The following is a 25445-nucleotide window of genomic DNA, read 5'->3' on the forward strand; positions in this document are numbered from 1 at the left end:
AACGGTCTGACACCATATACCCTCAGGGTTTAGCAGGAGGAGCGTTTTTTCTCCCCTTTTCCGAAACTCAAAAAACAAGAGGAGCGTTGCTGCCTGTTGATTAAGCAGTGTGGGAGAGTCCACTCCCAACTTAATATCTCAAAGATCAAAAGACACAAAAATGTCTGCTCCAAGGTAAGCTGCTAGTTAGCAAACATGAGCTAATTAACGATTGTCTAGCTATCTTAGATGAAATAACCCAAAAACAGATTTAACACTTATGGTTCCAGTCAACTAGTATTATTACCACTACTAATGCAGAACTTGTCCAACAAAGTTATGTTAATGACACACTCTGTAAAATTAGCATGCTATGCTAGCTAGCAATGTTGCTAGGAGCTTAACAGAATACAGGGCTGTACAGTGCTAATAGCTAGCGTCACTGAATCCCACATCGGCCGGCTAACAGTCTATCAAAGTTTCACATTAACTATGAATATAAATGGTCATGTTATGTTTCCAATTAATTAGGTGGTGTGAAACTAGAGTTTAACTTATTATCTTTCAAGCTGTTTATCATTTTAACCATGTACATTAGTCCTGGGTTTACCACAGTCGGCAATAGTACGCTAAAGTCTGTGAATTAGCCGAGCGCTATTGTTCTCATGGACCGGTCACTTTCATCTCCTTGCTGTAAAACAATGGTCGCTGCTGATTGTTTCTTGGTAAGCCAAATAAAAATCAGTTATCCACCATCGTTAACACCCAGTCCGGTTCCATATTCATTCAGTTATTCACAATAAGTCACAGTACAGTAAAATGCAGCTGTAGACTATAGCACACATCAGTCTATGCTATGGATGATTTACCATCTTGGCACCAGTGACATCTTATTTGACATGTTTTCTAGAGTGTAGCCTACAGATGAGGTGTTTGTGACTATAATTACATACCAATGACAGAGATTTTGTGGATTGTACTACAAAACTATCAACCTCTGTAGCACAAGTGCTATAAGCAAAAATAAAAAGTACAACCCTGTAATGTATATATCAACATTGAACATAACGTCTGAACAGGCCATTATGGACTATTTTATTTTAATCTTTGTAGCATTTTGTGAATGGGCAGCCTACCTCTCTGAGGTATTACTCCAAAACACTCGCTAAAACATTGTCGGTCCGCTCCATGACTGCTGACGGTCCTGGAGGCTTGACGGGCATAGCATCAGAACCTAAGTCAATTAAGTTAATCTTAGTCCATTGAAAGTGTCAATCGTGATGTGGTGATTAATAATTAAATGGATTCAAGTTTAGTTTAAAAGAAAACTTTAGTCTTGTTTTACTATCCCCTGTTTGAAAGATTCTGTTCCACACAATTATGCATAGAGGAAATACATTTACAATACATTTAACCCAAAAACTGTGAATCAAAACTTAATATGTTCATAAACAATACTTTTTCCTGTTAAGATTCAAAACTCAATTTCAGATGAAAATGCATAGACATTTTTTTAAACATTCATCTTGTAATTTTAAATATACATTTATTTCTACCATTTGGATGTAAAATTATTTTGATAAGAAAAAACTGTTGCCACTCCAGTTTGGCGATCTATTTGAAAGAACTATGGGAAGGCCTTATTTTTGCTGCCGTGGTTTGACCTGTTTAAATTGTTTGTATTGTTGGCACTAATGACAATAATGACCACTGTTTGCAGAATTCCTCACATGATCTGCTGTATAAAAGGGCTGTTACCTGCAGACTGGACATTGTCACCATATACTCAGCTGGCACTTGAGAACCCCTGCAGAGGCCTGAACAGGTAATCTTGTTTTTAATAAATTAATTTTGAATGAATTAACATGTAATGGGAAGTTTGGTTTGGATGAAAAATTGTTTTATTTGCGAGGATATTGATATTCATCCTGTTATTCATATTTATTTTTTAAATGTATGAACTGACCATTTGTGAATTTTTGGCATTTTTCTTTATGATTGATGAAGCTGAGAGCCATGTAAAAATGTTTTTGAATATTTTTGTTTTTTAATTTATTTAGATTATTGATTTATTTTATTTGGGGTTTGACCAAAAACATTTAGGTTTTTTTAACTGATTTAGTTTTGGTTGGGTTTAAGCCACATGCTAAAAAAATACACAACTGCAGAAACTACAAGATCTATTATCTTTCAGATCAAGCCTCATAAGTACATGCATTTTGGCCTTAAAGTTCTTCTTTCTATAAGAAAATTATTTTTGGGGGGGGTCTAATCCTGAACCATCTCATACCCCTAAACCTACCCCGCATATGGGTTTAAGGTGGTTAATAATGAACTCTAAATTCTGATTTTGATGAATTTTTTTTTTATTGATGTTTTACACAGCAAGGTTTTACTAAAAATCTGCAACGTAATGCTCATAAAGTAAAGTAGTCCACTTAATATTGATTTAAAGAAAGAAGGGATTGACATTTTCATTCCCATGTAGTGGCATAAACGTTCAAATGAAATAATGCAGTTCTTGTTAACTTGATATAGTGATAATTACAACTGAAACGATACTCACTGATCTCCTTTTCTACTCTCTTTGTCTCTTAATATTTCAGTGTCTGTTTGACTGCAGCCATGCCCTCCTGTTCAGCCCCACCCCTTCTCTACCTGAGTCTCCTGCTCTTTCTGTCGTACCTCTCCCCTGTTCTCTCCTCCTGTCAGATTGGGAACCGCAGCCAATGTCAGTCCTCCCGCTTTGTACCAGGCCACAACCTGGTGGGGGAGGGCTATGATGTGGTCACCCTGCGACGAAAAGGAGCATATGTGGTTGACATTAACACTTACCTGACCCCTAAAGGCAACTGTAAACTCTGTCGCAACCCACTTCAAGGCAACCAGCTGCAGAAAGTAAATTAAATGGACAAAGACACACAAACTCATGCTACAGCAAATTACTTCAACCAACACATTAACATCTCACTTATTATTTATTTTCAGCTGCCCGTCTCTGCAGTGGACTGGCGTGCTTTCAGCCGCTGCAACGACTATCTGTACAGCAGATATATGACCTCTGTCAGGTATTTGGTGGAATAAAATCATAATCATAATTTAGTTTTATTATTCCAGATCCAAACATTCAACCATGTTTAGTAACTATTACAGTTTACTATTTAATTTCTGTTGGAAAAAGACATTTTTGTGGGATATTTCATGTGTCCACAGCTCACTGGTCAGAGCATTCACCTACCAGGACAGTTACGACTGGAAGGTAGGAAAGTTTCACAGCTATTGTTGAAATAATTCATATTACTGTAATATCATAATACAGTAGGGGTATCTGGTTGCAGATACAATTTGCCTCCAGCAGGGGGCACCAAAATATTTAGAGGTAAAAGCTAATTTAGGTCAATTTTGCTATCAGAAATTGACTAAATTAATATTTAACACTTTAAATAAAGTTATTTTCGGGGCACCACTTCTTTACTTAGAAAGAGGAAAGATAGCAAATCATAGTAAATTAGTCTCATAAAGTTAACAAATTATCAATTTGGAACATTGATTATTAATTATTAATATAATTATAATCAAATTACCTTATTAATATTTAGTTACGGTTGAAGGGATTTTGGAGTTCTTTTCATAGCAGAGGTTTAGCAAATCACTCATTCATGTGCAACATTAAAAGGAGAAGCGTATTAATTCAAAAATATATTTATTCTAAAACAAAGTAAAGCAAACAGAACACACAATATCTAAAAGACTATTTACAGTTGAAATGTGGGTGAAAGATTACGTGTAACAAAATGGCCGACCAAGGGCGGTCATTTAAGTAAATCAAAATGGTGGAATCCCTTTTGTTCTTGGAGAACAGTAGACCATGCGGCCTTGAAAGTCTATGTGTTTGTAGGAAGCCAAATTAAAAGTATATTTTATGTGGATTAGTGTGTGAGCAAATCAAATGAGTTATAGTTAATTTACATGTACAACTTCTGTAGAGCAAGATTAATCGTACAACTTCAAATGATGTGGCTTCACAAAATATCACAAACATACTTAACAAACACACCGCAGATCAACACCATTGATTAAAGCTTAACAAATTTGTTCTTGCTTGTACTAACTGCCCAGTACTATACCACAGAGTCCAGAGTTGAAATGGGGAAGCAGAAATCCTTTTGAAGAAGAATCAGGTCCGTTTTGGGTTTTGGTGTTTCCAAAGTCATTTGCTGTTGGCTCCAAAAGCTTGGTGAAGATCTCTGTGATTATATCCCGTATAGATCACAGGCAGGAAACTTAGAGTGTGGTGTTGGGTCCAAGCTTGGTTTGGGGCCTTACAGGCCTTCCCTTAGAGCTGGAGAGAGAGGCAGCAGCCGTGCTCTCCCTCTGAGGGAGTCGAGAAGAAGAGAGAGAAGGAATGGCTGCAGGAGACTTTTGTGTCTCTACCTGGGAGTTGTACTTCCTGGAAAAAGCAGCCAATGAGATGTCTTTAGGTACAGTATATGCAGATGGCCGTGGCCATGGTCATGGTGGGGGTGGGGGTCGTTTGTCTTTGTTTGGAGGGGACAAAGAAAGACCTCCATCTTGAAGCATGGAAAGAAAATGTTACAACAATTCTCACTGCATTCAGTCCATAAATCCAAATGAAATATGTGGGAGACCTGTGACCCCTATAATACTATTATCATAAACTATATATTTTTTAACCTGACTTGAGACATTATAGTATATTAGTGTGGATAATTTGATGCATAATCAAAATGTCAATTCACTCAACTTTAAAAAAAAGAAAAAAAGAAAAAAAAAGAAAATTTATAATTAAAATTAAAAAAAATGTTTTTATCACAACGGGGAGATATGAAGCCATGCAGGTAGTTTGTTTTATTTGCAGATTTTTTTGGGGGCCATTTTTGGGCTTTTTTTATTGATAGAGACAGAGTGAAAGGGGAGACAGAGGGGAAGACATGCGGGAAAGGGCTCCGAGTTGGATTGGAACCCGGGCCGCCCGCTTACGAGGACAATGCCTCTATGGTACGCGCTCAACCAGGTGTGCCACCGGGACACCCATTTGTGGATGCTTTGAGGTATCAGTAATAAAGTAACTGTCGGTTAAATATAGTGCAGTAAAAAGTACAATATTTGCCTCAAAATGCAGTGAAGGAGAAGTATAAAGTTACTAGGAAATACTCAAGTAAAGTACAAGTGCCTCAAAATTGTACTTACCGTAAGTAAAGTACTTGAGTAAATGTTACACATTCCAACCCAAGTAGGATTTGTTGTTTTTTTGTTTTGTTTTTTTATTATCATGATGAGTAACCAAGACATAGTTTCTGGATATGTTTTTTAATTTTTTTAATGCTTTTAGCTCTAAAAGCAACATCCAATAGACTGTGCAGCACAGATGGTCAATGGCTGCAAGGTAGATGGCAGCAAAATGTCAACACAGAAAATCAAAACTACTGGCCTACATACAAGTCCTAGTGAGATACAAAAAATAAAAAAGAAGCTTTTTTATGATTTGACTAAACTGACCAAAAGATTATTTGCCTCATGTTTACATTGTGACATCAATCAACTCATTCCTATATCTTTTTAAAAAATCAGTTTGGACTCAATTGGAAGAAGTCTGGAAACCTAGAGGTGGGGGGAACACGTTCCAGTGTGTATAACTTTGCTACAGCCAGGAGCAGAGAGGACCGCTACAGCTTCAGCACTCACAGTATCAGCTGTAGCCATTACAGGTAGGCTGTGAAGACCCCCACCCGCATCACTACAGCATATCAGATTTGTTAGTTTGAATAAAAAGGTAATTACCTATGCTTTTTTTGTGTTTAGTTACCGTGTGTCAAGCAAGCCACCCCTGAGCAGGGAGTTCAGCAGAGATGTGGCGAGACTGCCAAGTTCCTACAACCACTACACCAGGGCCCAGTACAAACATCTCATAGATGTCTACGGCACACATTTTATCCGCCAGGTTAAAACACACAGCACATTTATTTTCTGACTTCACATCAGGCATCTTTTTTGTTGACATTTATTGTATGTTACTTCAGGTCTCTCTTGGGGGGCGATTCAGGCGAGTCACAGCTGCACGGACCTGTTTGTCCAGATTGAATGGCTACTCCTCATACCAGGTATGTGTAGCACACACGTCTGGTGACAGCAGACGATACAGATAATAACACACGAACACACACTAATCACTGAATGTTCCCTCCTTTCAATAAGGTGCACTACTGCTTATCACTGGGTGTCAAAGTAGGACTGGGAAAGTTCACACTGCCTGCTAATCACAAGTTCTGCAACAAAGTCTTACAAAACCGGGACGTTGCCACCTCATTCAGATCCGGGCTCCACCAGCACTACACAGAAGTGGCTGGAGGCATTGGTTGGGTGGGTGAGTTTTCTCTCGCCCATATAGACTCCCAGGGCTACCAAACTTGGCTGAAAAGCCTCAAGGACCACCCTGATGTCGTTCGGTATTCCTTGAGACCATTGTACCAGCTGGTGCCAAACGGTTCACGGAAAACAGGACTGAAGGCTGCAACAGAACAGTACATAAGAGACAACGCCATCAGGTCCTCGCCCAGACAATCCTCCTGCAGCGGTATCTCTAACCTAGATTACAACTGTTGTCCTAAAAATGCCTGGAGGGGAACACTGGTGGTGACCATCAGCCGAGCCTGGCGTCTGAAAGGAGATCGTTGGGGCAGAACTGAGGCGTACGTAGAGAACAAATCCAGATTTAAAGGGAATGCAGATAACTTAATTTATACTGACACACATACTAACAGTTGTTTGCTCTTTTTCCTGTTTTTACCCCGCTATTTCACAGGTACGCCAAGATGTGGTACGGTTCTTTCTACCGCAGGACTCATAGAATCAGGTCAAACTACCCCCGTTGGAATGCTCGTTATAATGTGGGCAATGTAAGTGCTAATCTTTTCTTCATGTATCAGCTCAAAAGAGCATCCTGACAGGGAAGCATACTGTATAACGTTAATCTCATATTCAACCTCAGAATTTTGGTAAGCTTATCTGTGACCATCCTCCCACAAAAAAAATACCTCAAAGGTCATCTGACAGCAGCTTATTACAACCCATGTTTACGTTAGCAGTGGCATCTGGTGGCCATATTTATTATGAAGGATGCAAAGGCAGAAGTAACGTTACAAAACACACAGAAGAGAAACAAAACGCAACATGCAGAAATTTTGTTTGAAACGGCAACCATTATGTCTATGTAGGGGTGTGGATCTACTGTTGGCTCAACTTGGACATATTTGTGGGTCGGAAAACAAACAAAAAAGGGGCCTATGTGGTCATTTTTGTTTGGAGGGTTTGTTGGCTTATTTCCTCTCTTGCCAAGAGTTAGAGTAGAGGATAGACAATATCAATCCTCTCAGCTCACTCTTTTTTAAAAATCCAAAAACTGTTTCTTTAAACAGTCGACTGACATTACCTTGTGTACTGTATGATAAAGTAGGAAATGGTGATTGTGGTCCATAAAGTGGAATTAGATGTTATTTTGTATGCTTGAAATGAAGTACTGAAACATAAAGTAGTATTACCTTTGTAATAAATGTTAAAATACATCAGACAAAAGCCAAATCAGAAGCTATATCTAAACTATGTACAATGAAGAACACTGCTTTTCCTTTTTTAGGCATCTTTTGACTTTTTCATTTTGTACAGTGTTTCTAAAGTCCTGAATTTTCATCCATCACCTATTATACTCCTACTTATGAAACATGTAGTAGTGCTTATTATGTGGCTTAATGTGATTAACTGTGAAACAAAACATAACCATTCATCAATATTTGGTCAACACAACAAACTTTTACTCTATTTTTTTTCTTAAAAAGGTGGACACACACCCAGATCTGGCTATTGAGGTCTGGGATGAGGACGTTGGCAGAGATGATCGTCTGGGACGATGTGTGAAGAAACTGAGGCAGGGGAGACACAGATTCACCTGCTATGCCAAGAGAGGTGGCGTTGAGGTCTTCTACACTCTGACATGCGACCGTCACCTGACTGGAGACAGATGTAACCAGTACAAACCAACTCCATAGTGGGAAATGCATATTTTGGTGGCACACTTCATGCAAATATATCAGATCTGTTGATTACTTTCTGTAAAGGCAATTAACCAGACAGTCACACACTATAAGCAAAATTACACACTATTTGATTTCTTGTTTCATTGGCAAGAGGAAATGTATAATCAGCAACAGATATGTTTGTCATATTATATTCAGTTGTAGTGTAGTGTGAAGGGACTTTTCTGTTTGATTCTGTTTAATTTTACTCTTAAGTCCAAATTCTGTTTTGTATCTCGTCTAAAGAAGCTTATGATTTTTATTTTCAATTTATGTTCAAATCTATCGTGAGTAAGATCTTTGTGGTGTGGTTTTGTTGTGCCAATAAAGACAGTCAAAATATAACAAGTGTTTCTTTAAAGCGTCACTGATAAACACTGGTACACTAGTAATGAATAAATCACTCTGAGGTTACGTGATTTTTAACAAATAATGGGTCACCAATGAATGATTGTGAATTCACTTTAAATTATTGTACACTAAATTAGCTGCCATCTTGTTAGCGTCTAAATACAAGTGTATTTGTTCTCTGATGCAAACATCTACAAGCTGCCGACCCATAGTCATTGGTGGAAGAAATATTAAGTATTTAGCTTAAGCAAAAGTACCAATACCATATTCCACAAAAATACTCCTTTTGGATTAATATTACTGTAACCCCTGTTTCTTGTCGGGGTAGCGTTCTCCAGTCTCTCGGGCTGATGGGTGATGAGCTGGCTACAAGATAACTCTACACTTAATTCTGGATCTTCTTTAATAACCAACATCGGCACGACAGCATAAGGCAGTCCACTTAACGGGTCACAGCACAAGAGAAACCCCGCAAAACTACTGCATCCGCTTGACCACCCCTCACATACAATTGTCCCCCAAAACAAGGGCAGGTAGGAACTAATTAACTTTGGGCAAGGGGACCAAGTAATATCTACTTAAATATAACAAATGAAAATGAATACATAAATCATAGTGAAAGTGCTATAAATAATAATGAAATAATTATTGTATATAATAGTAACTTAAATAATTGAAATAACCCAAAACATACTTTTTCCATTAAGTAAGGTTACATTATTTCTGCATGAATGTGTATGTTTCATTTTAATCATGTAAATGTTCATGGTTTTGCTATGTTTGTGTCCTTCCTATACTTCTGGGTAGTTAAAACATACTTTTTCCATTAAGTAAGGTTACATTATTTCTGCATGAATGTGTATGTTTCATTTTAATCATGTAAATGTTCATGGTTTTGCTATGTTTGTGTCCTTCCTATACTTCTGGGTAGTTAAATTTACAGCACTGCACCATATTCTATAGGATTATGATAACCTTGTAGTTGTTGTAATGCTAAAACCATGTAGATCTAAAAAATAAATGTTTAATAAGCTCATAAAAACAGCCCTGTTTTCAACTTTATATTGAATTGTAGAACCAGTAGTTGTAGTGGTATTAAAATTAAGAACTAAGATAGATTTGGAGGTTCATGGTTTTCACTAAACAGAAAGGATAGGAAAAATAGTAATCTAAAAATAAGATAAAGCTGTCAGAAAATATGTAATGTTTGTGGAGCTAAAAGGTTAAATATTTGTCAGTGTAGTCGAGTAGAATGTAAAGTTGCATGAGAAGAAATTAAAATACTCAATTAAAGAAAAAATATTTCAAGGTGTTCATTTGGAAGTTAATTTTTGATTCCCAACGGCCATTTCCAACGGCTGCAGACAAAAATGTCTCTGAATAGACATACAACCAATCAGAACAACGCTCCGTGACCCTCAACCAATCAGAACAACGGATTGTGTGATGTAGAGCTGAGTGACGGTCCGTTTTCAAGAAGGACAAACATAGCGGGCGGGTTATGGACTTTCTCAAATTACAGGTAAACAGTACCTTAGGATGTGTTTCTGAGATCAATTGAGGTGAGAAAAAGGTAATGCGGTAAAATAATGTTGATTCATATTTGATCAGTGCTGCGTAGTTTGACGGTTTAATGCAAGTTTCACGAGTTGGGCTGGATGTCGGTCATCTTATTAGACCCGCGGATTGCTCCGGTGAAGGTCTGACCGTCTGGAAATCAGTCTGAATGGGAGAGTGACCAAACACTCAAAATGTTTATATGGTTTAGCTCCTTAAATAAAACTATATTAGTAATATCAGTTTTATTGTCAGCTTTCAAAGTGCCAATTTAGAATATTTAATTCAAGTATTCTGTTTCTGCCTCAGCATGTTTAATGTTTTAGTTTGTGAATTTGGTCAATTTTACTTTTCTAGCCTCATGTCATGTTTTGTTTTGTATCAGTCACCAACTAGTAGTCTAACTATAAACCAAGTCTGAAATAAATGTAACGTTAGTAAAAAGTAGACAAATGGGTCATATTTTTCTCTCAAATAAAGTAAAGTTTAGTAAGTAAGTAACTATAAGTATTCAGATCATTTATTCAAGTAAAAGTATAAACCACAGTCCAAAAAATACTCCATTACAAGTAAAACTGAAATAAAAATGTAAGGCTATTCAAGTAAAACTAGATTGGCAGTATCAGCAAAAAGCAGCAACATGGCCTCTTTCAGATTGTTGTTATTAAATAATATCATATTATTCTGTTTTATTATTATTATTATTATTATTATTCACCATTTTACTGTTGTTGATCTGCAGTGGGACTTATTTTTATAGCCTTGTACCATGTTTTGTTTTATTCATTTATATTTTTCATCAGTAGTTAACCAGGAGCCTTACTATTGTACTTTATTTAATCAGTTTGGGATCAATAAAGAACATCTATCTATTTATCATCCATCCATCCATCCATCCATCCATCCATACATCCATACATACATACATACATACATAGCTGGTTCTGTGGTTGGAGCCAGGTTGGACACACTGGAGGAGGTGGTGGAGAGATGCACTGTCAAGATGTTCGAGGCCATCCTGAAATACCCAGATCATCTGCTCCACAAAACCTTTATGGACCAAAAAAACAGCAGTGGACGGCTCCTCTCTCTCTGTTGCAGGACGGAGAGATACAAAAGATCCTTCTCTCCTACAGCCATCAGGCTGTCTCATTCTAACAGAGATTCTACCAGACTAACTGAATTTTCCCTCGGGGATAAATAAAGTCATTCTGATTGATTGTTTTGATCCATCCATCCATCCATTTATCCATTCATCCATCCACCCACCCACCCACCCTGCCTGCCAGCCAGCCAGCGAGCCCAACTATAGCCCAAAACTCAAATGAAGTAAAGTAAAAATATTATAAAATGGAAATAGGGTGCTTGAGTAAAATAGCCTACAAGTATTTTAAATGTGTACTTTAGGCTACAGTAGGCTATACAAGCTGTTCAACCACTGCTAACTGGTATAATAGTGTTCAGGATACTAGTGTTGTTGTCATAGCTCCTGGTTAGATAACTGGCTTGTTTTGGAGTAATTCTGCCCCGATGTGGCTACAAAAACACTTTATTTAATCATCTTATGAATGATACTGAAGCAAGACACACCAACGGCCCTACCCTGGCTCGGTGTACCGTGCAGTGGTGAGCAGGCCCCCCTGTCTGACACACAGTGGGTGTGAATGTAAAAGCTCTAATGAAGTGCCCCCGCCCTGTCATGTCTTCATGCCTCCTGTGGTAAAGGTTTCCTGTGTTGCGTTTAAGCTTGTGTGTAAAAACCAGCTCCTGCCGCGACCACTGGATTCTTTCCTCTCATCTTTGGAAATGCCAATTGATTCAAACGACCGCACGGAACAGCCTGGGGGCGTTGTAAAAAAAAAAAAAAAAAAAGCCTGTCTCCCCTCCACACCGCCTCTCTGCCCGTCCACCGTCCGACACACGTGCATCTAATTTAGGTGAGTGTGCGTCGCTGTGTCCCTGACAGCGCGGCGGTTTCCGTTAGAAGGAAATGATGGAGAAGGAAAGTTTCTGACGCCTCCTGTACGCAGGAAATCTGGAGATCATTTTTTCGCTTTGCGCGGTTCGCTCGTCCTCATCACAGACACTGTAAATCTGAATAACCTGTATGGATTTGGGATTAATAGGGTCTTCGACACTGAAATGTCTCTGGATTGGAAATGCAGCTCCACGTCTGCCTGTTGCTTTTTATTATCACAACAGGTAAGGAGATTTACCAGCCCCTAACTGCTACAGATTTCATCATTCATCATGTACTCATTCTATTATCACTGGGCTTTGTATTGGAGCTGCTAAATTATGAGCCACCTCTCTTAAATCAAGTCACTGTAGTAATATTGTCAACATGAAAGCGGTTAGCAGGTAGCCAGGTTTATGAATACAGACTTGTTTTGTCGTAACCTGAATGCCTCTATTCCAGACCCAAACTTTGGGTCAACAGATGATAAAATGGATAAAAAGAAGGGGAAATATTTGTCATATCACACAAAATTAAGTCTATTTTTGATTTTTCTTTTTTGTATTTCCTTTTTACATGTACATGTAGAATGATACTCCTTTGATTGAACTGCTACTTGTGTTGGTGTCTAAATAGTAGAGGGGTCACAATTTAAATTCTGAAATGAGCTCAAATTCTGAAATGAGCTTTTCAGTCAGTTTTCAGTTATCAAAATCAGAATTAACAAAATCAAAATATGATTGAATTACATATAGCAGTCATATCACACCTGATTCCATCTGTCACCTATCTTTTTAAAGAAGGATTGGAAAATATATGACAGCTGTAAAGGCAAAACACCAATGATTTATTGATCTTTTTGAGTTCAGACTCATTGGACATAGCTTTCGGTTATGGATAAAAACATGTTTAAAATGAAAATTGAATTGTATTGTGACCTTAAAATCGAGAGTCTAATGAAATCATGGATTTGTAGAATTGTGATACCCCTTCTAAATAAATTAATTAGTGTTTACTGCAAAGTCACGTACAGGTTAGGAGATTTATGCCATAGTGATATCTTTTTTTACAAGCATGTTTTATTTCCTCAGATAAAACACTGGCCTTGTTGCTCGGCCACTGTGGCGGAAATGTCAGCTTGGACCAAGAGCCTGCTGGTCACATCAATCTCACTCTACCTGGACTTCTTACTGAGACCAACGACACACTGCCAGTTTGCACTTGGACAATAGGTGTTCCTCTAGGTCGGACGGTACTTTTAAAGTTGGAAAGTGGTTCGATCGTTTCTGTGAGCTGTGTTTTGAACAAGGAGGATCAGGTCCTGGACATCAGGGGGGCCGCTCTGCTCTCCGGCTGTGATAGAAACAAAGCCACCTTAATATGGACAGGAGCAGGACTCTTCTCAAATGAAATTCAGCTGTCCTATTACGGTGAGAAACCGTTACTCAATTATCTAGTTTGAGTTATTGAGTCAGCGTGGCCCACTTTCCTGCACCCTGATCACGAGAAAGTGATTCAATTGTCATAATAACATTTGGATCAACCTTGTTTTAGAGCTGTTTTTGCTTATTTTGTTATCTTAATGAAAAGTATTTTTTGTCCATATATATATATATATATATTATTCTTATGTGCAATGTAACTGTGGAAATGTTTTCAAACTGTGCAGTGAGCTGTAAATCTGTCCGTCGGAAAGTTCTTATCGCTCAGATATGTTATGTTGTTGTGGTTTCCACTCCGTCTCTCCTCACCCTCTCCCTCTCTGTTTTGTGTTTGTTCCTGGTCATCCAGTCCAGGAAGATGAGAGAAATTCCTCGGAGGACCACACCAGCCCACATTCAGACCTCTTGCGTTGGTCTCAGACAGGAACCAGCTTTACAAGCGCAGCTCCTGTTGGTCAGGAGGCGTTGAGGGGGACAGAGGGGGGCAGAGGTCGCCTCTATGAAGGTCTGGAGAGGAGTTCTGTTCCTCAGTCTGCATCTAGTCCCTCCTCCCAGGACCAGGGGCTGCTGCACCCCACCTTGCCCCTGCAGGGACTCACTGTGGCTGCGAGAACCGATAGGGAAGCTCTCCCACTTCCTGAGGAAGAGACAAACAATGGAGCGGATACGCCTGGAGCTGCTCACCTCGCTGATGCCAGAGAGAGAACACACCCCTATTTTGAGCATACACTCAGTGCAGATAAACTGTTTCCCACATCACACACAGCAAACACAGACACAAACTCAAGCAAAGAGCTCCTTCAAACCCAGATGGCTCTGACACATGAAACAGCCAGTAGCTCCAACACCTTGCTTGGCACAGATGTACACAAAAACACAGCAACTCAGACATCTAAACCGTCTATCAGCACACAAGCTCAAACCAGCTCCAGCATCCCACACCTCACCTCTTCTCCCCCGGAGCTACCTTCCCAGACAGCCTGGGAGAGTGGCAGCATCCTAATCCCACGTGGTGGAGCTGTTAGTGGGGCACCAGCAGAGAAACTACCCCCTTACTGGAGGAACCAGCGAAGCACAGACAGACTTAACTCTGATCTGACCTCCTCTGTCACTTCTAATCCTTTAAAATCACCCACCAAACCTGAGCAGGAGGACTCAAGCAGCACACGCGCTGATACTGAACCCACTGCATCATCACCATCACCATCCTCCTCACAAGGCTACAGCAGCGGGACTTATTCATCAACCACCCACATCTCAGAGCATGACACCGCTGTCGGGACTGTGGAGGCTGCTTCGTTTCATCCAAACATTAGTCAAAGTGACTCATCTGTATCAGCTGCATCACATGTTACCAGTCAAACTGCAGCGTTTGACTCTTCTGATGAATTTGAAAACACGGAGGTGCTTCACACTTCTTCCACGCAGACTCAAACAGACTCTCCGCAAAGCACAGAGAGCCTCACACACCCACCGCCTCCGGACAAATCCTCCCGCCTCACACAGACACACACAGAAGAGACACAAACAGCAACACAAACACATTTTGTTCATGCATACATTACTACCAACACAGTCTCCTCCGTGTCTGAGATTACCAAAGTTGAGGACCAAACTTTGAGTTTCACCGGTTCTTCTTCTGCACCCAAAACCGATCTGACGATGGGAGATGTAGTCCAGAACTTATCGCCCGCAGGAGCCACTTCTGACACTGAAACACATACACTGCGTCCCAGTTACACACACTCACACACAAATTCACCGACTTCTGCTCCTCTTCCTTCATCCAGTGCATCCGTACACTCATCTACACCTACATACACGCCACAAACTCAAACTGCAATTCCTAGTAGTTCACATTTAACTCACACCTTTCTGTCTTTGCCCTCTACTACAACTGAATCCACAGAACACACACCCCTCATCGACCACAAAATCACACCTATACCCTCACAAACACCAACAATTATACCCACATCTTCACACACACCCCATACACAGAATCTCCAGCCTTTGACATCTTCAACTAATGCCCCAGCTGCACATAAACAGCCCCACAACTATATTACAACTACTCATAGTTCTCTGCTCTCACTCACAACTGCAAAATCAGATGAAGAGGTAGAAGTAGTGAAAGAGGATGAGTCTTGGCAGTGGTTTCCCACAGCTGGACCTACATCCTGGACAGCCCCACATCCCAGCCAGGAGAAGAATTTGCCCCCCACCGCTTCTGTTTCAACCTCTGCTTGGAGCTCCACAACCAGTCAGACACCCAGGTTCTACATAGTGCCAGACCAGCCTGCAGACATCAGAGGTATTGTATATATTAATGCAAATTTAAATAATCGGTTGGGTTGTTGAGGCTTGTTTTAATGTTTATTATTTCCTTATTCTGTCCAGTGGAGTCAATTGAGCTGCTGCTGCAGATTCTTGTTGAAGAGTCCAAATCCGCTCTTACTTCTGGTTTGGAGGAAGACACCACTGCATGGGTGAGAGGTTATGTACACAAACAGACAAACACTTGTATGCAGAAAAGCACCAATAAATCATGTTATTCGGATGATAACCTAAAGAGGATCTGTTGCCCTCTGGTAGTTTGTACAGGACCATCACAGCACGAAGCACCAGGTTTAAGAGCAGCTTATTTCCATGGGTCATAAGAACACTAATTTCTAACAGGCTTTGAATGACCCGTCACATGCAATATGAGAAAGTTGAGTCAGATTACTCTGAACATATTATGTGGTAATGTTTGTAAAATTTTCAATTTAAAAAAATGAATGAAATCAGAATACTTTTGGATTACTTCAAAATAAAACTTTTAAAATATTGCACTTTATTTAAAAAAAATGGATGCCACTAAATATTGAGTACCACAAATATTCTCTTTTATCTTGAAATAAAACAAAATGCATTTTGCATATTCAGCTTTTACAGTTGCAGTCAGAGTCCTGTGTTCTCACTCTCTGTTTCTATCAGGTGGAGCCGTACCTGCACAAAGCTCCAGGGTTCAGCAGGCTGCTGGGAGTCTGGAGCAGGTGAGGCCCCAGTTTCTGCCCCTTATGTTATCACCACTAAATTTAAGTCACAAGCTTTAAGCACACCATGGATATTTAAGCACACTATAAGCTGTTTATGGTAAACAGTTACACACCCAGCCGACGGGCAATTACATTAATAGTTATTTGAATGTGCTGCTGTTTCAGTGGCAATGCAGTGCAGAGTCTGGTGGAGTTTCAAACCAGCGGTGCTCTACAGTGGCTCAGCATGACCGGCCCCACATCACTGCTGGAACGAACGGGGCTGTCTCAGGCTGTGTCTGAGAGGAGGAGCTTCAGATCATCCAAGATCACCAACATCACACTGGGAGGTAAGCTGATTCAAGATACCTTTTTATGGGGTGGTCCGTAGCGTAGTGGCTTACACAGGCGCCCCATGTATAGAGGCTACAGTCCTCGCTGCGGTGGAGCCGGGTTCGAATCCGGCCTGAGCTCTCTTTACCGCATGTCCTCCCCTCTGTCACCCCCTTTCTATCTGTCTCTCACTTTCAATAAAGCATGTAAAAATGCCAAAAAAAAAATCTTAAAAAAAAAAAGATACCTTTTTATATCTTCTATGGCTCCATGGTGACAAGGGGGTTTAAAGTGAGACCTTTGTTGGACATCATTTCTCTCAACTTTCTATGAAGGTACAAAAAAATACTTCAACTGCCTGGTTACTGGTCAGCCACAGGGGGAATTCCATCCTTAACCTGCTTATTTAATTAACCCAGTTCCAGACAGACTCATGTGAACAACATAACTGGGTTAGATCAACTCTCAATAGTGTGATGGGAAATCTCATTAATGCGTCTGTCTGTCTCTGATATTAAACTTGTTACTCTGGTATGTAATTATCTTACTGTAGTCCTTTTGACGTTTGTCATCTACACAAATATACAATGGCACAAGTGCCCCTGCTGCATGTTTGCAGATACATAAATTAGGTTGACAGGCCAACTCTGCATGTAAACATTGTCACTAAATAGAAAAAAGCAGTAAATAGAATTCCAAAACCTATATATTTATTATTTAATTTGCTAATGTTCTGCCACACATGCCCTATTATCTGCAAGGTGTTTCAGCTATTGACCTTTTGGCTTACAGGCAGACAGATTTAAAGCATAATACTGCTATTGTTCATTTTTTGTTAAATGAACCAGGTAAAGCCCATTAAGACAATAAGAAAATTACCAAGCATAACCACAAGTAAACATAGAAAATGTGTCTACATATTAAAATGCCTACACACAGTATTGAATAAGCCCAGCCTCATCCTTTAACACATCTTCCCTCAGGTCTGCAGGGTGATGTGTGTGACTGGTTGCTGCAGTGTCCAGCAGGCTACAAGTGTGTGTTCCAGCCTGGCACTTCAAACTATAGCTGCTCTTCTGTCTGCCACTTTGACTACTGCCACCACCACGGCATCTGTACGCACCACCCGGGCCAACTTCCTGTCTGTCGGTAAGAACACAAGGAGTCACTAACACATGCACTAATTTTGTATCTCTTCATAAATGCAAAGAAATCTTATGCATCTAAGCGTGTTTTTGTGTATGTTTTAGCTGCCTTGTAGGAGAGGACTTCTGGTACATGGGTCAGAGGTGTGACATGAAGATGACTCGAGCGAGACTCGTCGGCGCATGTCTCGCCATCTTACTCATTATTGTGACAGTGATCGCTGTTCTGGCCCTTGTGGCAGTGCGGCGTTATCGAGCCATTCTGATCCAGGCCAAAGTAGATCAGACTCGGAGCAGGTATGCACCGACTCACACATAAAATCACAGCAAACAACCTATAAGGCAAAAATTAACACACACAATGCACATGAGCAGGGATTCTGCAGAGTTAACTTTGTTGAATATGAGGCTTTTTGTAATACCACATAGGATATAATTTCATTCCTGTTTTAAGGTCCTACTGCCATTAAAACTAATGCACACCTTAGAAAAATCTGAAGGCAAGAGCATTAGAGGAAAAGTCCATGTCCAAAAAAGGGCGAAAACTTCTGCACACTGTCAATTAATTGCAATACACTTTATTGTTTATGATGTTTCAGTCATTGGACCCTCCCTGATGAATAAAAATGCAATCATAAAAATGCATTTGAACCCAAACGACTTGGATTAATGTGACATAAATGCCAATAACATAATGGAAACCTTGAGGTAAATAGTGTTGTGATTCAGAGCGAGGAAACCAGACACTGAGATGGACATAACTGCACGTCCAGTAATTGTAAGTCCACTGATGTCCACTAGGTGTCCTAGTCTGGCTGCTGAGCTGCATCCTGAATATAAAAGGCTGTGCTGAAGACAGTCTGACTAAATCCAAATGTCTGCCGTCTGGACTTGCAGACATGTTCACTGTCATCGCGTCAAATGAGCTACCAAGCCCTGAGGCTATAAAATGTGTAATATGACAGGACTTCACTCACTAACATTCTGATGAATTAACATGCCTGTTACCTGCCTTGAAGTATTTTTCTGAACCGTTATCACATTTTCAGTTTATGCAGGATAACCTCACTACATCAGTAAATGTAAATATTAGGGCTTATAAATTGTGTTTAGTAAACAATATTAGAATGTTTTTTTTATTAATATTAATTGCATATCCATATTGCCTATGGATCTGAAGAAATCTGCACCCCAAGGTGACCCTCTGGATGTCTTTTCGAGGGCCCTGTGTGTCCTTAATAAATTGTACATTACAGACAGCCTTTAACAATATGCTGTAGTGCAGACATTGGGATCCAGCCTCTTAAAGCCGAGCTAGCCTACATTGTTATACCAAGACACTTGTTATCTGAGCTTAAATAAATCAGAGTGGGACTGCAAGAGGGAAAGTGGTTACGTCTTTTTGCTGAGATTAACTTCTAATACTGGGAATGGTCTCAGACAGAGAAAGTTCAGACAGGAGGTGATACATCTGAAGTTAAACCTTAAGTCCGGAGTGTCTACTTAACATTAGTAAGAGCTTTCTGTCCAGAGAAAATTTGACTCTTAAATAAGAGCTTTACTTCCTCTAGCAGTCTGCAAAGTCAACAGGAGGGCACAAGTCATTTTTACCTCGCCCTCCTAATAGTGGATTAATGCAAATCTAAAAATTATGAGGAATAAAAATATTGTTCTATACTCAAACCTTGATCAAATATAAGCGGATACAATTAACACTGTTTGAATGTTTATGCTCACTTTATGTATGATTTGTCGTGTGTGCAGCTATCGCCGGTTCAACCATTTCGATGAGCTGTCAGGACGGTTCTGGTTGCGTTCGTGGGCGGGATCAGCAGACTCGCTGGATAATCCCGCCTTTACACGATCCGATGAGTTACTGCACCTGCGGGCACTCGACCGCCCCTGCTGTTACCACGATGACACGCTGTCACTGGCCTCCACCTGCCCCAGCCACGGGACACGCATCAATACAATCTACCCCCATAGGTACACACAAGTCCAATATAACACACTAGAAAACATGCTTTATATGCCAAACAGTATCAGAACATGTGTTTGATTATACAGAGTGCAAATATCTTTCTGTCCTCAATCTGCCTGGCTACAACATCAATAGTGTATATATATATATATATAGATATATATATAACATACATGTGCATGCACCTACACCGTATAAAGCAATAGGTTTCAGTGATAAATGAGGAAAAAATTATCAAGAGAAAACACAAGAGAGCTAAATGTGTTACCTGGATCACTTTATTGCTGATGAGAATTAGCCTTTTCATGATAAACAGACCAGGATTTTAATCTAAACAGGCTGGATTTAAAGAGATCTGTCTGGGAGCTTACTGTCTACTTTTGCTTCAAAGGAAATATTAAAGGGACAGTTCAACCCAAAATTTAAAAAATGTTTTCCTCTTACCTTTGGTGCTATTATTGTTGTGAGTGTTGGAGATATTGACTGTAGAGATGTCTGCCTATCCTCGGAAAAAAAAAGTTCCTACATTGTGTTTTCCAAATGTATTTTTGGAAATTGGTGCTTTGCACTCCACCAAGTGCAATCATGATCCATTATATTCAAGAGAAGTCAGACAGTGCAGCAGATATCTCCAACACCCTGCAGCTCACACCAAAACAACCTAGACTGATAAATAGTACTTCAGTTAATTATATAATCTTTAACAATGTAATGCTGTATTTTAATAAAGCAAAAGCAAGCAAGTAAAGAGGAAACCGAAGAAATAGACACTTCAACTCTCAATGAATGTAGTTTAGGGATATTAACCCTCTGGAGTCCATCTATTTATTGAAAATACACATGTTTTATTTACCGTAATAACTTTATTTATATATCATATGTAGACAAGCTGAGAAAGCCAGTTAAAAGTGCAATCATAGGAGTTTTCACAGTGTGCCATTTATGTTTCTAGACCATTTTTTAATTGTGAATTTTCTTTCTATAGTGAAAACTATTACTTTTTTTAATTGACATGCATTAATTGACTGTTTTGTAGTTATATTATTTATTATTTTTCTGCTGTTTTTGTGTGTATAAATGTTTTTTTTAAATGGTACATTTCCATAGACACATGTGTCTTTTGTTTGTATTTTGGGTTTCTGGCAGCTTTATACTTTGTTAATTAAAATAAAATGAAAAATCTGACTGATAGCCAAGTTTGTGTGGAGAAAAAGGAGCCAGTCATGTGATGTAAGGACAGACTGAAATATGCTAAACAGAAGAGACAGAAATGAATGCATAGGAAGTTGAAACAATTTGAACCAAAATCTCCTGGACTTCAGAGGTTTAAACTGATTTGATTGTAGTTGAATTACTGACCATTAATCCCTAAACCAACAATGAATAAATGTGTAAACTCCAATAAATCTTCAAATGATTAATTACTCCTTATAGTTGCCCTAAATTTTTCTGGACAAAAAAACGATATAAGTACGGACACTCACATACAGTTTGCCTGTTTGATTGCCTGTAGCTCTCAGTATGGCTGGAGGGGAAGTGAGATGAGCATGGGCGATGGTGTGTTGGACTCGGGGAAGGCCAGTGACCTCTCTGTCTGTAGCTGGCCTGTTGAACCCATTCACTGGACTCCCTTCCCTCTTCTGCAGCAACTGGCTTCTCACAGGACACCCACAGTGAGTGTTTCACTCTTTGTCAGGGCTTGGCAATTAATATTTTATTTTTCTCTGCATTGTCTTGTGTTATAAATCCAGTGCACCTGTTTCCTTAACGGCAGTGAACTTCAGAATATGTGGAGTATAGTTTACCAATAAAGTTGAATATATGTTAAGGAGCTTTTAGTAGTAGTAATTTTATTTTCTCTTATATATATTTTTTATATATTGAATATTTAGTACTTTTCAGTTGGATGTGTAAGAATACTGGTGTTACAGTATATCTTTTAGTGTATTTTTATTTATATATTATTTAAATGTGTATATATATTTATGGTTTATTAATTATTTATCTACTTTTTTACACTTGTTTTTGCATGTTTTTTCTGTTGAATTCTTTTTACGGTTCAAGAAAGTCCACTGTTAAAGCTTCTTATAAATAATTCAATAGATGCAAAGTGTTTCCGTAGTCAATGAGTAATCTTGGTAAATAATCTTGATCTCAATATTGATAAAAAAATGTTGTGAAGATGATTTTTACCATAATCTAGCAGCCCTGTTGTGCGTTTTTTATGAGACAGAGAGGTAGAGACGGGGAGACATGTTTTTCTGGTTTCATTGTGTGTTTTCCCTTTAAAGCAGGTGAGGATGTCGAGGCCGCGGTCCTACTGTGAAGGCATGGAGCTGGTAGACATGGGGAAGAGCTGGACTGCTTGACACAGTCAAGACACAAAAAAGCATCAAATCTGTTCTGACACTGGTATTTGCAGCTTGTGATTTCATTGTTGGCATCAAATGTTCTGGCGTTGTTGATAACTGTAAAACAATAAGTGTGAATGTATATAAGTGTACATAAGTGTATATTATTTCTTATATTGTTGCTACATTTCCCAATTTGAATCTACAATCTGTTTCTTGGGCTCACTCTGATAAGATGTTGGAATTACTATAAAGATAAAATTAAAAAAACAAGCTGTCAAAATATCACATTGTTTAGTCTTACAACCCTGATCCCCAAAAACTGGGACGCTATGAAAAACTAAATAAAAAGAAGAGAATGCAAAATTTGGAATTTGTTATTGATCTACATTGTATGAAATACAGTACAAAGCAAGATATTTAATGCTTAAACAGATAAACCTCTGCTTTTTGTAGATATATACACTCGTTCTGAATTTTAGCATCCCAACTTTCTTGGAATTAGGGTTGTAAATGATGCTTTAATGAACATACATCTTACTCAGGGCAAGAATAAACGTATTCTTTTGTCTTTTTCTGCTTTTGACAATTTAAATTCATGTCTTTTACACATACAGAGCTTTCCTCTCTGAGGTCATCGTTAAGCAAGGAAGAAATATTTGTGGAGCACAAATACATGTATATATTTTTGAATGAAGGTGTACATGCTTACGGGAATAGTTTAACATTTTGGTAAATGTGCTAACTCAAAGAGTTAGATGATGAAATTATTACAACTCTGGTGTCTGTACAGTGAATATGAACTACAACCATCAAATTAGCTCAACACAAAAACTGAAAACAGTGAGAATCGCCTCATCTGGCTTTGTCCGAAAGTGACCAAAATCCACATCCACCTATGAGCTTTTCTGAAATGTATTAATTTAAACATATTGCATATGTTTAATTTGTAAGTGTAAAAATAACACATTGTGGTTTTTATGAAGGGTTATGTTCCAGACTTCATGCACAGTCACTTTCTTGTGTCTTCCCTTCAAAGTGAGGTTGCCTCTACTATTCAAGAAATGGCCCAGTAAACAACAAGATATATTGTGCTAATAAGTGCTAATTCTGATACTTTTGCACAGGGTCAGACTAGTGGCTTCACCCATTTTTCCTGTCCATATGGAAAGCTGAGCTGGCTTCTGGCTGAAGCTTAATTTTTACCGTAAAGGCGTGAGAGTGGTATTGATCTTTTGCTCTGTCTTTTGGCAAGAAACCAAAAAAGCCTTTTCCCTAATATGTCTAAACTGTTCATTTAAGATTCAACATGCAGCAACTTGATGATGTCCAAACTTTTTGGAATCAGTGTGGTATACTATGTCAATGTTCACTGTGGTTGTTGGAAGAAATGGGTGCAGGTATTTGGCGCATAATTGACCATGTTAGTACCATATCTGTGTACAAAAAGTTGGAAAAAGCTACAGCAGATAATAAACACTTAAAGACTAAACTTGCTAAAGAAGGTGGTGCCTTAGTCAGCTTGGGTGCAGAGCCTAAGTCTTGTAATGGTCAGGAAAACCATGTGTACATACACAGCACATAACACTGACACTATTAATATATGGATTTTGAGAAAGATGAGAGTATTTTTCCCCTCTAAAGATTGAGTAAGATGATTACCTGCAGGGCAAATGAGTCATTATTCTGTCACAATTTCTAGTGGTTTGTTCCATAATCCAACTGGATTATCAACTGAGTAATATAGGTAACTGCTCTAAATGTCTCAGGTTGTTTGTACGTCATTTGATTAATCATAAATTGGTTTGGGGAAATTCCACAGTACATGTATGCTTTTAAGTAAAGTGGGCCCCGAATTATTACTGTACCTGATCTTGTAGTCCTGTCTGATAAAGGAACTTGTTTGAATTTCTAATTTTAAGACTTTATTAGAAACCCCAAAACAAGTTTTCTGCCTTTTGACTCACTAATCTGGCCATAGTTAAAGCTCTGTGGTGCATAGTAACTGGATGTTAAGATGCACTGATTCTCAGACAACAGGCAAAGAGAGCTTATATGGTTAAAGACAATCAGGGGTATGTATTTTGGCATAAAAAACACTGTAGAGTAAATTAAACTCTAAGGACACTGCAGAAAGACACCTGATGGTTGGTGTGATGTGTTCAATTCTCTGGAGTTTCTGGGGAATTTTTCTCAAGAAATGTGTATCTTCTATTATTACATTTTAAAGAGCATTTCACATACCTTCTTCCTCTCTCAGTTTCACTCGAGTCACACTCATAAAGGCCACACCTCCTCTCAGTACTGTGTATGAACCTCAGCTGGAATGTGATGCCATAAATGACTGGGAAATTCTGCTAGAGAGTGAAACGAGGCAAACATGTATGCTGACCTTATATCACACTCCAATAATTGTCCCTGTCCTGAGAAAAGGAATAAGGCTGTAATTTATTTTGGGGGGAGAGAGGAAATGTGGCAAATAAAGAGGGAGAGAGTGAGTGTGTGTTTAAGGAAGAGACAGAGCGCTAGAGAAAGGGATGAGTGAGAACTGGACAGAAGCTACCTGCTAGCTTCTTCCATATACGGTCTTAGTCAGAGCCAAGAGCCAGGCCTGTGAATTTCTCTGACTGTGCGAGTGAGCAATGCAGGGAGTGTGTACATGTGCGTGTGTTGTAATGCATGCATGAGTCACGCACGCCATCCAGTTATGAAATGGCTTGAGGAATGAGCAGAGGAAGTGTGCACATGAGGGGACATTGAGAAATAACTGTCAGGGAAGGGTTGGTGACTTTAAAAATTAAAAAGAAAAAAAAATGCTGGATATCTCGCTCACGACATTTAAATCAGTGGGAAGGACACAGAAATTAAACCTAAAGCAACATTCACACTCACTCACTGAATCACATGCACACACACACACACACACACACACACACACACACACACACACACACACACACATACATACACAGCCTTAAAAAGGGAGATTCATTCATTTCCTCAGACTGGTCACATGACCTGAGCAGTGCATTCTTCCCCCCATGTGACTTGCTCCAATATCTCCTTATATGGATGTCATCCAAAGGAACTCTTAAAGGGATGGTTGTCCTGCCCTGGCTCTATACTTGGTGTTTGTGTGTGTGTGTGTGTGTGTGTGTGTGTGTGTGTGTGTGTGTGTGTGTGTGTGTGCGTGCGTGTGTGTGTGTTTAGTGTCTGTCTAGACCAGGATAATGCCACTC

The 25445-nt window shown here is 39.2% G+C and overlaps 2 protein-coding genes across 3 annotated transcripts; both read left to right on the forward strand.

Moving 5' to 3' along the window:
* Positions 1–49: 49 nt before the first annotated feature.
* LOC131977167 (perforin-1-like) lies at positions 50–8405 on the forward strand. The gene is made up of 11 exons (XM_059340374.1): positions 50–174; positions 1700–1804; positions 2586–2877; positions 2968–3047; positions 3193–3238; positions 5572–5708; positions 5803–5941; positions 6021–6101; positions 6196–6689; positions 6803–6896; positions 7833–8405. Exons 1-11 carry the CDS (start codon positions 161–163, stop codon positions 8040–8042), a joined length of 1692 nt encoding a protein of 563 aa, XP_059196357.1. The 5' UTR covers positions 50–160; the 3' UTR covers positions 8043–8405.
* Positions 8406–11877: 3472 nt separating this feature from the next.
* si:ch211-14k19.8 (uncharacterized) lies at positions 11878–23698 on the forward strand. Of its 2 annotated transcripts, none has more exons than XM_059333854.1 (11): positions 11878–12179; positions 13026–13364; positions 13726–15690; positions 15777–15865; positions 16356–16414; positions 16583–16746; positions 17713–17878; positions 17980–18171; positions 19639–19860; positions 21369–21528; positions 22147–23698. In XM_059333854.1, the coding sequence occupies exons 1-11, from the start codon at positions 12137–12139 to the stop codon at positions 22222–22224; spliced, it is 3477 nt and encodes a 1158-aa protein (XP_059189837.1). In that variant the 5' UTR covers positions 11878–12136; the 3' UTR covers positions 22225–23698. The 2 variants fall into 2 exon arrangements, with proteins under 2 accessions (XP_059189837.1, XP_059189844.1); XM_059333861.1 differs by having other exon boundaries at positions 22150–23698.
* The last annotated feature ends 1747 nt before the right edge of the window (positions 23699–25445 follow it).

The sequence above is a fragment of the Centropristis striata genome, chromosome 1, assembly GCF_030273125.1.
Source record: "Centropristis striata isolate RG_2023a ecotype Rhode Island chromosome 1, C.striata_1.0, whole genome shotgun sequence".
NCBI classification, from domain to species: Eukaryota; Metazoa; Chordata; class Actinopteri; order Perciformes; family Serranidae; genus Centropristis; species Centropristis striata.

What these genes read in the sequence shown, in the direction of transcription:
- LOC131977167 (XM_059340374.1), top strand. An exon ending in AAGGCAACCAGCTGCAGAAA is followed by an intron (nt 2,878 to 2,967) that starts GTAAATTAAATG and finishes ATTTATTTTCAG; the next exon opens with CTGCCCGTCTCTGCAGTGGA. An exon ending in CGTTGGGGCAGAACTGAGGC is followed by an intron (nt 6,690 to 6,802) that starts GTACGTAGAGAA and finishes GCTATTTCACAG; the next exon opens with GTACGCCAAGATGTGGTACG.
- si:ch211-14k19.8 (XM_059333854.1), top strand. Translation starts at nt 12,137, where the DNA reads ATGCAGCTCCACGTCTGCCTGTTGCTTTTTATTATCACAACAG. An exon ending in GCTTTTTATTATCACAACAG is followed by an intron (nt 12,180 to 13,025) that starts GTAAGGAGATTT and finishes TTATTTCCTCAG; the next exon opens with ATAAAACACTGGCCTTGTTG. An exon ending in CACCAACATCACACTGGGAG is followed by an intron (nt 16,747 to 17,712) that starts GTAAGCTGATTC and finishes ATCTTCCCTCAG; the next exon opens with GTCTGCAGGGTGATGTGTGT.